This window comes from Leptodactylus fuscus, chromosome 3, assembly GCF_031893055.1.
Source record: "Leptodactylus fuscus isolate aLepFus1 chromosome 3, aLepFus1.hap2, whole genome shotgun sequence".
NCBI classification, from domain to species: domain Eukaryota; kingdom Metazoa; phylum Chordata; class Amphibia; order Anura; family Leptodactylidae; genus Leptodactylus; species Leptodactylus fuscus.
Window position 1 is genome coordinate 61394964 of NC_134267.1, and position 13797 is coordinate 61408760.

Genomic DNA, 13797 nt, shown 5'->3' on the forward strand with positions numbered 1-13797 from the left:
AAGCTTTTCCATTTGTCTCCTGTTAATGTGAGCAGTGGGAATGAACATTTGGCTTATTTTGTCCTACTCAGCTGTTTACTTAATAGTGACAGCCAAGGAAGTGTGAGTGAAAGGCTGACTCTACATTGTACAGGTGACCACCTTGTCTCTGCATTACATAGGGTTTAGAGGATACTGCATGCACTAATATGACTCAGTTACCTTCATACCAAGTACAGCACAATGTATACATACATTGCATATTTAGGGACACAATCACTTCCTCTGTGCAGTCTAGAAAGGAAAGAGTTACAGTAAACACTCCAAATCCGTGCAAGCCTTGTCATAACTTGGAGGGTACTGGATTTAATAGGGTGCATTGTATCTGATGCTGTGTTGCTGTGTAGGTGTAGGCAGTTGGTTCATGGCCTTTAGCCCCAGCTGCTGTTTTCTGTCACTGTGTGTAATAACACTAGCACTCAGCTCTGCTACCCAGCTTTGTACAGCAGCCCCCTGTGCCAGCCTGACATGCTCAGCTAGATTAGGAATGATGAGTTAAGAGGCGTGGTGTGAATAGGATGCAGCAGGTAGCAGCAGCCACTACTAGACATGTCCACCCATGGCCACCACTGCTGTCTACATGCAACCTGCAGCCAGAGCTGTGCTTTACTTTGCCATCTCTGTCATTGCCTAGTTACTAGCTGGCTGAAAGGTTTCTCTCTGTGACTGTAAAGAGGAGGGGGAGAGGGGGAAGTAGCAGAAGAGGAGGAGGAAGATGTGAGAGAGACTGAAGGGACTGGAGATCCAGCACTCACATCCTAGCCTGTCTTACCTCTCAAGTGTCTCTGGCTGCTGTCAACATGGACATTATTATGAACGGCTCTTTGTCACTCCCTGACAGCTTGCAGAACAGCAGCCTCGCTGATCTAGGTGTCAATGGCTCACTGTCAGCCATCAGATGTCCAGTGGGTACCTTAGGTAACACCACCAGGCTAGATGGCAACCAGTCCTATCTGTGCAATGGACGAGAACATCCTCATGAGGACACCAACTCCATCATCATAGCCATCATCATCACTGCCCTCTACTCCATGATCTGTGTGGTGGGGCTCTTTGGAAACGTTCTGGTCATGTATGTCATTGTCAGGTAAGCAAACTCATGCCCCCTTCTTTTGCAACTCAGCACCCCCCTTTTTGTAATCCACCTTAAGATCAATCCACCTTAAATGTTGGGGCACCTTTTAGCTTTATATAGACCATAATCGTTCCTAAACAGCTGTCACACACTAGACTGGTGGGGGTTGCTAGGACTTTGCTTCAAGCATGTGTAAATAGATGGGATGGTAGTGAAAGTGTTAAAAGTGGAAAATACAATAGATATCTGTAAGGGAGAAGTGCAGAAAGCGCTACATTAGGTGTTATAGAAGCAAGGACTAGTTTAGGTATATAGGGTTAAAGAACTGTCCGTAAGATAAAGCAAGGACCATAAGGCAGTCCATAATAATCATCACTCACATCATGTTGGGATGCTTAGATATTACTTCTATGGTGGTGATACTTTGTGTATGTGTGTACAATGAATAAGACAATGCATTGACAGCCAACTATATATGTCTATACAGAGCAGCAGTGATACCGACCACCCCCATGATAGAACAAAGTTTCATGTACTTGGAATAAAGTGAGCCAGAGCTCCAGTTCTGCTATCTGTCCCCTTTTTCCTGAGCCCTCAGCATGTTGTTCCAGCGATGAGATTACTGAATGGATACTGTGCTGGAAGTAGTGTAGGAAGTGTTGGAGAGCACTGAATTAATCTCCTGCTGATCACATTATCACAATAACACAGACAGTCAGGGACATTATAAGGACACTGGTTTTAAAGCTCTAGTTCAATAGGCATATGGTTGTTATAGCCAAAGGGGCATGGTATACATAATAGGCAGGGTGCATAGCACGCCCCCTTCCTAACCTTGACACTGTGGAGATATATTGTAGCTCCTTCCACCCCTCTGGACTGATTGGTCGAGGGCTGCACAACATGGTGCTGAAGCAATAGCCGTTTTATAATAATATTACCCAAGCTATATGAATGTAAACATACCGCTTTATTATTAAGGAAACATATTTCTATTGCTTTTATGTTCAATTTCAGTAACCTGGTAGTGTATGCTGTAACATACCATATCATAGTAATGTATGGCTGTTTCACTGATAGCATGCATGCTTTTTTATTTGCGAGGAAGTGTTTGAAAACCTATGACTTGAGTATAGGTAACAATGTATTTACGAGCTATTTATATTGGTATTATTTTATATTTATTATTATTCCGAGTATTTCATATATACTATTATTTAGAGTTGTGTATACCTTTATGTATATAGAGATAGGTGGAAAGAAACAATGTATACAACATGTAACACATAAAGATCCTCTGCCAAGAAAAGCAAAATATATACAAATAATAATAATAATAATAATAATAATAATAATAATATTCACCATAATACCACTACAGAAAAGCCTCAAATTTCCTTTGAAATGATTTTGGCCACCAGACATTGGGCACCAAAGTGAAGTATGTGACACTTCTGGATCCCCACTGGGTACAGCTGGTGTTGATGCCTATTGCTAGGCAATAGACCTAACTTTTGAGGGTACTACCTAGCAAGCATAAAGGAAAGGCCCCCTAGTAAATGGGAAATCATTTTAAAAGGGTTTAATATGTTGTAGACTACTATACTAAGTATGGGAACGGTGTGCGACTTCCTATTATACACCTCCATCCCAAATTTACCCTGAAAGGCTAGTATAGGAAGATGTATAGTAGAATGTGATATATCAGTATTTTCGCATGGTTGATTATATTTGTCAGTTCCATTATATATACTGTACAGCTTATCTGTTTATGAGTGAACACTGCCATCTATAGGGCACTGTAGCTTTAGCATTAATTGAAGGGAGTAGAACAGTAGGTAATAATGAGAACAGAAAAGTGCACCGAGGCTCATATATCAGTCTACACCAGACAGATGACACAGCGGTGCCGTAAAATATCTTGTATAAAATGTTTGCCGTCTTTAATAACTCAGCTGCACCATTTTTCAATTTGTTACAAGCACCAATGAAATAAATGAGTTGTGGTTTGGAAGTTACAATATTGCAACTTATTTATCAACCATTTCTACCAGTTCTATCCATCCATACGGTAAATACGAGTACTTCAATGACTAGATCCATTGTATTGGTTCTGCTATGTTTTGAATTTCAAGATATGTGAGAACTGTCATGTAATATTTGAATAATCTGTTGTAAATACAGTCATCAAGAAATATCGATATGCTAAAAGCTACAGCAAACGTCACCGTCCTTATCATAGAGGTAGCAAAGCTGTAAGACCTGCTAGTTTGCTGGATCAAAAAATGGCAAGATTTTATTTCGCAGCATTAAATGTTTGTGATTTAGAGTAATTGTTCCCTTTGTTCAATAAACTATGTAAACTTTGTTTATATATATATATATATATATATATATATATATATATATATATATATATATATATTTTTTTATATTAAAGGGGTTACTGCATCCCACTAAAACATTGCTCACTTATTCAAAGTATAGGTGATAAATATACGAAAAGTTGGTGCTCAACTACTTGTCCACCAACCACTAGAACAGGGGGTCCAGGCCTCCATTGTAGTGATGTTTGCATGAAGCAGTAGTCACACATGTGCACTAGTATTCCATTCAAAATATATAAAACTGTCAGCCATAGTCTAGTACAGCATTGTTCTTGGCTACTTGCCTCCATCCCATAGGCATTCCCATTCCAGTCTCCATTTCTGGTTGCTTTGGACTTCCTCTTAGATGATTGGTGGAGATCCCATCATTGGAACCCATATGATCATACATCATATCTTACCTGTGGATAGGTGACAGATATTTTTGAAGGGGTCATACTTTTTCTAGTATTTTCTATTTTAGGCCCGGTTTACACTTGTGTTCGGTATTCCGTTCGGGAAGTCCACTTGGGGCCCCACTTAATGGAATACCCAACTCATTAAAAAGTGGTTAGCAAAGAAAGCACATGGACCCCATAGATTATAATGGGGTCCGTGTGTTTTCCGCCTGTAGTCCGCACAAATCTTGTGGAGAGAAAAGTGTAGCTTGAAGTACTTTTCTCTCCGCATGATTCGTGCGAACACCGCACAGAAAACATATGGATCCCATTTCAGTTCCTGAACGGAATACCGAACGCTGATGTGAATCGGGCCTTAGATCTGCTGGGTTTGATACCCACAAATCACCCGTACTGAGACAGTGTGTCCCTTGTATTGTTTACACACTGTGAGCAGTGCTGCTTACTCCCCAAACAAACTATAGCAGCAAGTCTGGCCACTGCAGTGCTGTTCCATACACTCGCTGCTATACTTTGTACGGCTAGTGAACAGCACTGCTCGCAAAGTGTAAACATTATCAAAATCCACGCTGTCTCGGTACAGACCTGATTTGACGGCCTATCCGAAGAATAGGCCTTCAGTACTAGACACCGGATAACCCCACTAATGGGATAACCTAGAGTTTTAGCAGAAGCAATGACCATGTTGATCACAAACTATACTTAATCTTGCTTATTTTTAGGTCTTTTGCTGTCTATGGATGAACATAAAAAATGGACGGACTTTTTAAAAACATTTCTATACTTTCCAGCATTGTTGGGTTGTGGTAATGGACATGAGTGTGTCTGTGATTTTCTAAGACCAACAGACCTTCATGGGTGTCAAATGGACCAAAACAGAGCATATTTAGGAGGCTACGTGCACCCCTTAAAATCAATGAGGTCACATGGAGTCTGTCATTAACAATGACATCATACATCCACTAAAAGCGTACATGTGAATAATCTCTAACTGGAGCTTCTTAAAATGGATTTACTATGGATTTATTGTTAAGCTCGGTTGTCGTTCCCCATAAGTCAGTAGGACAGGTAGAGATTTATTATGTAACTGTATGGCTGTGCCTGTGTAGAGGAAAATAAATTGCTGACACTTTACGACACCTGAGAATTTATTTTTATTTTTCTAAAATGCTAAAATAATGTGCACCTTTATTGTGACAATTTTGAAGATTTTCCAGGTAACTCGTAAAACACTGTCAATGAGTTGGTGTGATACAGCAGAAATGTCATTTTCTTTGTGTATTACTAATATAAAGCATGTTTTTGTCCAAAGAATGAATTGAATTGCAATATTCTCCTAGGTAGTGATCTTATAGTCTTATAGTGTGAGTACATTCTCCTCCACCCAGGCAGGCTATATACAACATCTCCTTCAAGGGCACTTCGACCAATGTAATTAAATCACTCATGCAAGAACACAGAATTGACACATGTACTGTATGTAGCCCTGATGACCTCGTGTTTCTTTGATTAAACCTTAAGACATTAATTAAACTTATCCAACCATTAGGAGAATGACGGATGAGCGGAATTATTTTAGGAAGGACAGTATCATAAGACTGAGGGCAAAACCTGGAGGTGCCCCAAGCAAAATGTAAAGAATAAAGACATGTTGATGATGTAACGTACATGGTAAATGTATGTTATATAGGCAAAAGCACAAGAAAATAAATGATGATAGCTTTGCATATTTTATATTATAAGCATAATTTTTAGATGACAATAAAATAATGCGAAAATTCAGCCCCATTTTACTGAGGAATTCAATAATCAGGAGTTCTGTAATACAAGGCTTTCATCCATATATCTCCAACTAGAAAAGGCAGTCACCTGGTAGGAGATGTGAAGGGATGCTGAGAATGGAACATTCCCGACTACTGCCCCCAGCAGAAACCAGGCAAAATGTATATCAGCCTATATGTGCTCAAGGTAATAACAAACCACTTGGCTATCCTGAGCTCTGTCTGTATGAAACTACTTACCTTCAGAGAACACGCTGGTGGTCCGAAGATGATTCCTGCAGAGCTTTGACAGCGATTGATTTCCCCACTGCTTGACAAGTTATTTTCTGTTCATTGCCTCCTCTAAACTGAGACATTCTGGCACTTTATCAAGAAAATGTTATCTCTGTCATTAAATAAAGGAGTTTCCTATCATAGGATGTTATGGAGTATCAATAGGTACTATAATTCCATGATCAGTGCCATTCTATCCTCTGCTACGTACAGAAAATAGGCTGGGACACCACGGGACGTAAACGCCGCATTTGCCCACAGTGGAGACTGGCGTTGTACAGTGCAGGCAAAGGGAATGGGATTCATGAGAATCCCATGCCCACTTTGCGGAAAAAAACACAGTGCGGACACACTGCGATTTGCAAAGCCGTCGCAGCTTTGCAAATCGCAGTATGTCAATTATATCTACGGAAACGCCGGCGGCTTTGCTGTAGATATAATGTTAAGAGAAAGTCCGCGGAGGAAAACTCTGTGAACTTTCTCTTCAAAGCGCTGTGGAAAGAACCGCAATGCGATCCCGCAGCGGTTCTTCCCGCAGCGCTTTATCACTGCGTTTATGGCCCGTGGGGCCTTAGCCTAAAAGGGATTTTCAACCTATAAATGTACCGTAACTATTTACAAATAAAAATACCTGTTCTGTCCCTGGCAATCCAGTGCTGTTAGTTCTCCCAGTTTTTGTTAACAGCCCGCTACCATATGGTCACTGCAGCCAATCTGTGGATATTGTAGTTACACTATAAACTATACTACTGGTATTAATCATGGCAATCTGACTGGTCCTGCCTATAACATATGACACAAGCGGGGCATATTTGGCCATAACTCAACACACATAATTGCATGAGGCCCTAGAGATCAGGGGAAGCCTGTAATGGTAGGCTGCATGATGTCATTTTTTTTTCATTGGTTGCTACCTATTAGATTATTCCAGCAGGTAGTAAGCAATCTTTTACTCACTCATCTCCGCTCTTGTCCATGCCTCACTTTTCCTTGACCTAAAAAGGGAATTACACAGCAAACCCTGACACTGAAGAGCAACCCTTGGAGTCTGGGCAGGAGTGGGGATGGGTGAGTAAAATGTCATCCGTTACCCGATGGAATAATTCAGTAGGTAATGCTCTACCATTACACTGTGTGGGGTCCAATAAAGAGGCAATATATAGGCTGTATATGGGCCAAAAGAGAGGGTGATAATACATATGGAGGCAAACAAAGGGAAAAATATTATGGTGGCAATATACCGTGTGGGAGCCAAATGGAGACTGTGTCTCCATACCATACTATACGTAGTCAAGAGTGTTCCTGTGCAGGGATTCCTAGAAGGTGCTGCAGGCCTTTGTTGGCAGACCAGTGCCCTCTTGGGAATGCAGTAACTTAAAATTGATTCTGGTTACGACTGTCTGTACCCAACCTCAGTGCAAAGAGCAGATCTGTGTATAAATGTCTGCTTATTGTAAGTGAAATTTAGTGCTTTATACTAGGGAAAGCTACTGATTTAACTGATGCATTTCCATCTATAGAAGTCAATGATGAACAAACTAAAGCCACCAGCTGTCACTTGGTTTTCATATCTTAGCAGGAAAACTGTATAACATACAGCATTGCATACAATGTATTAAAAGCCAGTGCAGGTGGGAGATGGAGTTCTCACCCACATGTGCCAATATGATCATTGATTCATTGAAAGCCCTACTGAAACACGGATTGGTTGACTCCGTCACACCTCTTATCCTTGTTTGTGCTCGTTCTCAATGGAGGAGAATTATTAAAGCTAGTGCAAAGGTAAGTAGAACTGTTGCCAATTCCAGCTCTTATTTTTCAAAGGATCTTGAGAAAATGAAATTGGCAGCAGGAGATGTTGAGGGCTTGGATATGTTTCTTGAAGGAATAGTCTGTGTCAAGGGTTATCCCACAGCAACTTATCTTTGGATCTGGGATAAGTATAGTATCATTAACTTTGATGGACGGGTAAGGTAGGAGGCCCATGAGGGGGAGAGTGAAGATGAGGCACTTCGTTTTCTCCTTGTTGAGTTTGAGAAAGCGAGATGAGAAGAAGGGTGCTATGGCTGGTAGACATTCTGGAACTCTGGACAACAGAGTGGTAATTTCTGAGAGATATATTTGAGTGTCTTCAGCGCATCCTTTCTATTCCCAACACTATTTATCGGGGTAGTTAGTAGGCCCCCATAGACTTCTTACAGTTGTCCATCCCATTGAAATCACAAGGTTTTGATGAATTTTCTCTAAGGTGTATAGGGATATTAATGGGCATATATAATAAGATATATCAGAATTATCAAGAGGATATAGCCTTTTAATCATTTTGGTGCAACACAGGGAAGTGCAGTCAGAAGTGAGATCCATGCCAGTCATTGTTCTCTGTGAGTTGGCTTGTCAATCTGATGGTTAAAGCATCGACATCCTGCCTCGATTTCTGCCCCATTCTACCCACTTGTTTGAAAAATGGAGATTGCGTCACAAGAAAACAAAAGTTGCCATTTTTGCACTAAAATCATGAATACATAACAAGAACTGTGCTTAGTGTCACAATTTTGTTAACAGTACCACCTCTGCATATGGACCACACTATTGTGAGATGTCCGAATTTTTAATGTGAAAAATAAAAGCAAAGTTTTAACCCTACCCCCGTGTGCAAGAGTTCTGGGTGCTGGATCCTCTTTCTCTTCTACTATAGTTGGGATATGTTTGGTGCTATATAAATTAATAAAATAATAAAGCGTATCAGTGATATTTACCTTAAGATTATATCTAGGTTAAGTATTAAGGAATTGTAATTGACTGGGAAAGGATTCTTAAGGGTGCTATCACACATAAACAATGTCAGGAAAAAAAAAGGTACATTTTTATGTTTTTTTTTAATCTGAAACAAAAATGCTCATGTGTAATAGTTCCCTAGGGACATATTGTTATTCTGACCATTTATATTGAACAAACTCGAATAAAGAATTTCTACTCTACTGATGCACCACTGTAGGTACACTTCAACTTTGAGAGACAGAATCTAAAAAAAAAAAAAAAAAAATCAGGAAAACCACATTTTATGATTTTTAAATAATTAATTTGCATTTTATTGCATGAGATAAATATTTGGTCCAGAACTTAATATTTGGTCCAGAAACCTTGTTTACAATTACACTGGTCAAACGTTTCCTGTAGTTCTTGACTAGAGATGAGCGAACAGTAAAATGTTCGATATTCAATATTCGTTTCGAGTAGCCGCTCAATATTCGACTACTCGAATCGAATATCGAATCCTGTTATAGTCTATGGGGGGAAAATGCTCGTTTCAGGGGTAGGCAACAGTCGATCAAATTACACTTACCAAGTCCACGAGTGAGGGTCGGGCTGGATTCTCTGAGAAATCTTCTCCATGCAGCGTCCCCGCGGCATCTTCCGGCTCTGAATTCACTCTGCCAGGCATCGGGCCTGGGCAGAGCTGACTGCACATGCCCGCACTACAAGAAAATGGCAGCTTACAGTCAAAGCGGCCATTTTCTTGTAGCGCGCGCATGCGCAGTCGGCTATGCCCAGGCCCGATGCCTGGCAGAGTGAATTCAGAGCCGGAAGACGCTGCAGGGAAGCTGCACGGAGAAGACTTCTAAAGGTAGGAGAAGAACCAGCGGTGATTGGCCGACTGTATAGCATTCGGCCAATCAATGCTGGTTCTGCATCGAACTTTTCCATTCGAATAGCGAGTAGTACTCGATCGAGTATGATGATTTCGAATACCGTAGTATTCGATCGAATACCTGCTCAATCAAAGACTACTCGCTCATCTCTATTCTTGACCATGTTTGCACAGACTTCAGCAGGGATTTAGACCCATTCCTCCATATAGATCTTCTCCAGATCTTTCAGTGGCTACATTGAGTTGCAGCTTCCTCCAAAGATTTTCGATTGGGTCCAGGTCTGGAGACTGGCTAGATCACTTCAGGACCTTGAAATGCTTCTTACGGAGTTACTCCTTAGTTGCCTTAGCTGTGTGTTTAAAGTCATTGTCATTCTGGAAGACACAACCACGACCCCTCTTCAATATTCTCATTGAGGGAAGGAGGTTGTTGGGCAAAATATAGCAATACATGGACCCATCCATCCTCACTGCAATATGTTGCAGTCTTCCTGTCCCCTTTATATAAAAGCACCCCCATAGTATAATGATTACACCCCATTTTTCATGGTTGGCACGGTGTTCTTGGGGTTGTACTCATCCTTCTTCTACCAAACATGGCGAGTTGATACCTAAACGTTCTCTTTTGGTTTACTGTAACCACATAACCTTCTCCAATGCCTGCTCTGGATTATTCAGATGTCAGTAGTGAACTTCAAAGGGGCCTGGGTATGTGCTGACGTGAGCAGGGGGGACATTGCGTGCCCTACAGGATTTTAATCCATGATGGCATAGTGTGTTAATAATGGTAATCTTGTAGACTGTGGTCCAAACTCTCTTCAGGTCATTAACAAAGTCCTCCCATGTAGCTCTGGGCTGATTCCTGACATTTCTCAGAATCATCTTTATCCCACGAGGCAAGATCTTGCTTGGAGCCCCAAACCGAGGAAGATTGACAGTCATGTTTCTTCCATTTTCTAATATTTGATCTTGCTGCTTGCCTATTGTCCTGTAGCCAATCCCAGCCTTGTGCAGGTCTCCAATTTTGTCCCTGGTGTCCTTAGGGTGCATTCACTCAGAGGAAAGTTTTGATGAATTTCAGCTCTGAAAAAGAAGCCTCGCATTGACTTCCGCTAGTGGAAAAAAAGCTAGGGGCACCCACTGAAATCAATAGGAGGCTTTATTCAGCGCTGAAAACTCAGCACCAAATAAAGCACCATTTTCCTCTGTGTGAATGGACCCTTCAACAGCTTTTTGGTCTTAAAGAGGTTGGAGTGTGATTGAATGTGTGGATAGGGGTCTTTTATACAGGTAACGAGTTCAAACAGGTGCAATTACCGTAATACAGGTAATGAGTAGAGATGAGCGAACACTATTCGAAACAGCCGTTTCGAATAGCACGCACTCCCTGTTTCTAAGGGAGCGTGCTATTCGAAACGGCTGTTTCGAATAGTGTTTGCTCATCTCTAGTAATGAGTACCGAGTAGGTGGGCTTCTTAAAAAAAAACTTAATTAAAAATGATACAATGTGATTTTCTGGATTATTTTTAGATTCTGTCTCTCACAGTTGTAGTGTACCTACAATAAAAATTACAGACCTCTCCATTCTTTGTAGGTGGGAAAACTTGCAAAATCGCCAGTGTATCAAATACTTATTTCCCCACTGTATATCGACCACATGGTATGTTCGCTTCCTTTTGTAGAGCTTTTATTACTAGTTTAGTAAGAAAATTTACTAGAAACAATAGCTTCTCTCTGTGTTCATGGTATATTGCTTTAATAACCATTTCATGTTCTGGACTGCTGTACCTGGGCAGTAGTAAATAGCTTGTAGTCTTGTTGGCTTACAAGCCGGCTATGGTGATAAATAACTTTTCTTAGGATCTTTCAAAACAGAGGCACAGATGAGAACAGTCTCTACTGTAAAATTGCCCATCATTTCTGCCTTCTTGGCTGAATGCAGAGTGTTTGCTTCTAGATGAGAATAACATGTCTGCCACATTCAAGATATAGCAAGCGAGCTCAAGAATAGTATTAAAGTGTGAGTAATATGAATTATGAAGCGTGAAGTAACATTTGGCCCCTGATATATGCATATGAAGTGGGATTTATGGCCGTATATTCGAGAAGTTGAAACTTATAGTCATATATACAGTAGGTCAAATTGCATATTCATCTGGCAAACCTATTTAAAAGAACACTGCAGGAAATACTGACACACTGTGTTATACCTAGTGCAGGGCCTGAGATATTGGTGCACAAAGAATTACAGATATGAGCACTGCACCAGGTATAACACAGCGTATACATTTATATATTAGTATAGTACTTTTACACTACAGATATGAGCACTGCACCAGGTATAACACAGTGTATACATTTATATATTAGTATAGTACAGTGATGGCGATCCTTTTTGAGACTGAGTGCCCAAACTGCAACCCAAAACCCAATAAATTATCGTGGAGTGCCAACATGGCAATTTAATCTTAAAACTCTGAGGATCCACAATTGCAGACCCACAAATTACAGTCATGTGAATGGGGCTTTACAGAGCTTGTAACTGCATTTGGTACTTTTGAACAATTAATGTTCACTAGTTACGTCACACAGGATCTGTTTTATAGTGACCGTGCAATGTTATTACAGCCTGTACTCAGGGGTGAACCTGCCCCTCTCGCCGCCAGAAGCGAACGAGAGAAAGCCCCCCCCCGCCGCCGGGGAGGGGCGGGGCTTAGCGGAGGGGTGGGGCTTAGTGGAGGGGCGGGGCTTAGCGACGTTCACAGGCATGAGAGCAGACCTGCTCTCTGCCTGAGTGTGAGGGGGCGGGGCTTAGCGCCGTTCGCAGGCAGAGAGCAGGCCTGCTCTCTGCCTGAGTGTGAGGGGAGGCTGCCGGAGCAGCGCTGCTTCAGCGGCCTCCCTAATCCACCGCTCCGTACTAAGCCAGTCCAGGACAGCTTGTCCTGGACTGGCTTAGGTAAGAAAAAATGCCGCCCTCCCTGAGGCCCTGGCATAGTGCCGCCTGAAGCGCTCGCTTCAGGTCGCCTCATGGGAGGTGCGGCACTGCCTGTACTAATATCATGTCTGCTATAAAACAGATGCTGGTGATATAAATAGTGAGGGGACCCCACACAGTACAATCTACCCCGCAGTGGCCCCACACACAATACAATCTACCCCTCAGTGGCCCCACACACAATACAATCTAACCCGCAGTTGCCCACACACACAGTACAATCTGCCCCACAGTGGCCCCCACACAGTACAATCTGCCCCACAGTAAACTCCACACAGTACAATGTGCCCCGCAGTGGCCCCACACACAGTACAATCTGCCCCACAGTGGCCCCACACACAGTGCAATCTGCCCCGCAGTGGCCCCACACACAGTACAAACTACCCCACAGTGGCCCCACACACAGTACAGTCTTCCCCGCAGTGGCCCCACACACAGTACAATCAGCCCCGCAGTGGCCCCCACACATAGTACAATCTCCCCACACAGTATGAAATGTTCCACAGTGGTCCCCCTCCCCACACAGCATAAAATGGTCCACAGTAGTCCCCCTCCCCACACAGCATGAAATGGTCCACAGTAGCCTCCTCCCCACACAGCATGAAATGGTCTACGATAGCCCCCTCCCCACACAGCTGAAATAGTCCACAGTAGCCCCCTTCCCATGCAAATATACTTACCTAAAGAGCTGTGGGGCGTCCTCTCTCCTACACTCTTCAGTCAGTGTAGGCTGTGCGTAACATGCAGCCTACACTGACAGCTTTCAGCTCGATGTGCATTTACACAACCAGCTGAAGACAGCGATAGCTCACTAGTGGGGAATCCTGTACCAGATTCTCTTTTAGTGAGCGATCCGGGCGACCGCGCGTGTGTCGGCAGAGGGGGCTCTGCATACCCTTTCTGGTTACTATAGTATTTTTACACTACAGGCTGCACCAGGTATAACAGTGTATACATTTATATATTAGTATAGTACTTTTACACTACAGACATGAGCACTGCACCAAGTATAACACTGTATATACATTTATGTATTAGTATAGTACTTTTACACTACAGACATAAGCACTGCACCCGATATAACACACAGTATACATTTATATATTAGTATAGTACTTTTATCATATCTAAAACATTAAAGATGTTTGCCCACAAGATAAACTTAATCCTTTTTTACAGGATACTAGGTAAGTTGCAAAA

The 13797-nt window shown here is 42.0% G+C and overlaps 1 protein-coding gene across 1 annotated transcript in view; it reads left to right on the forward strand.

Annotated features, from left to right (window-relative positions):
* Positions 1 to 618: 618 nt before the first annotated feature.
* The window catches only part of OPRM1 (opioid receptor mu 1), a 140155-nt gene continuing 126976 nt past the window's right edge, over positions 619 to 13797 (forward strand). The window contains exon 1 of the mRNA XM_075267653.1: positions 619 to 1126. Coding sequence (XP_075123754.1) covers positions 840 to 1126 — 287 coding nt within the window. The 5' untranslated portion in view covers positions 619 to 839. The remainder of the gene's footprint in view (positions 1127 to 13797) is intronic.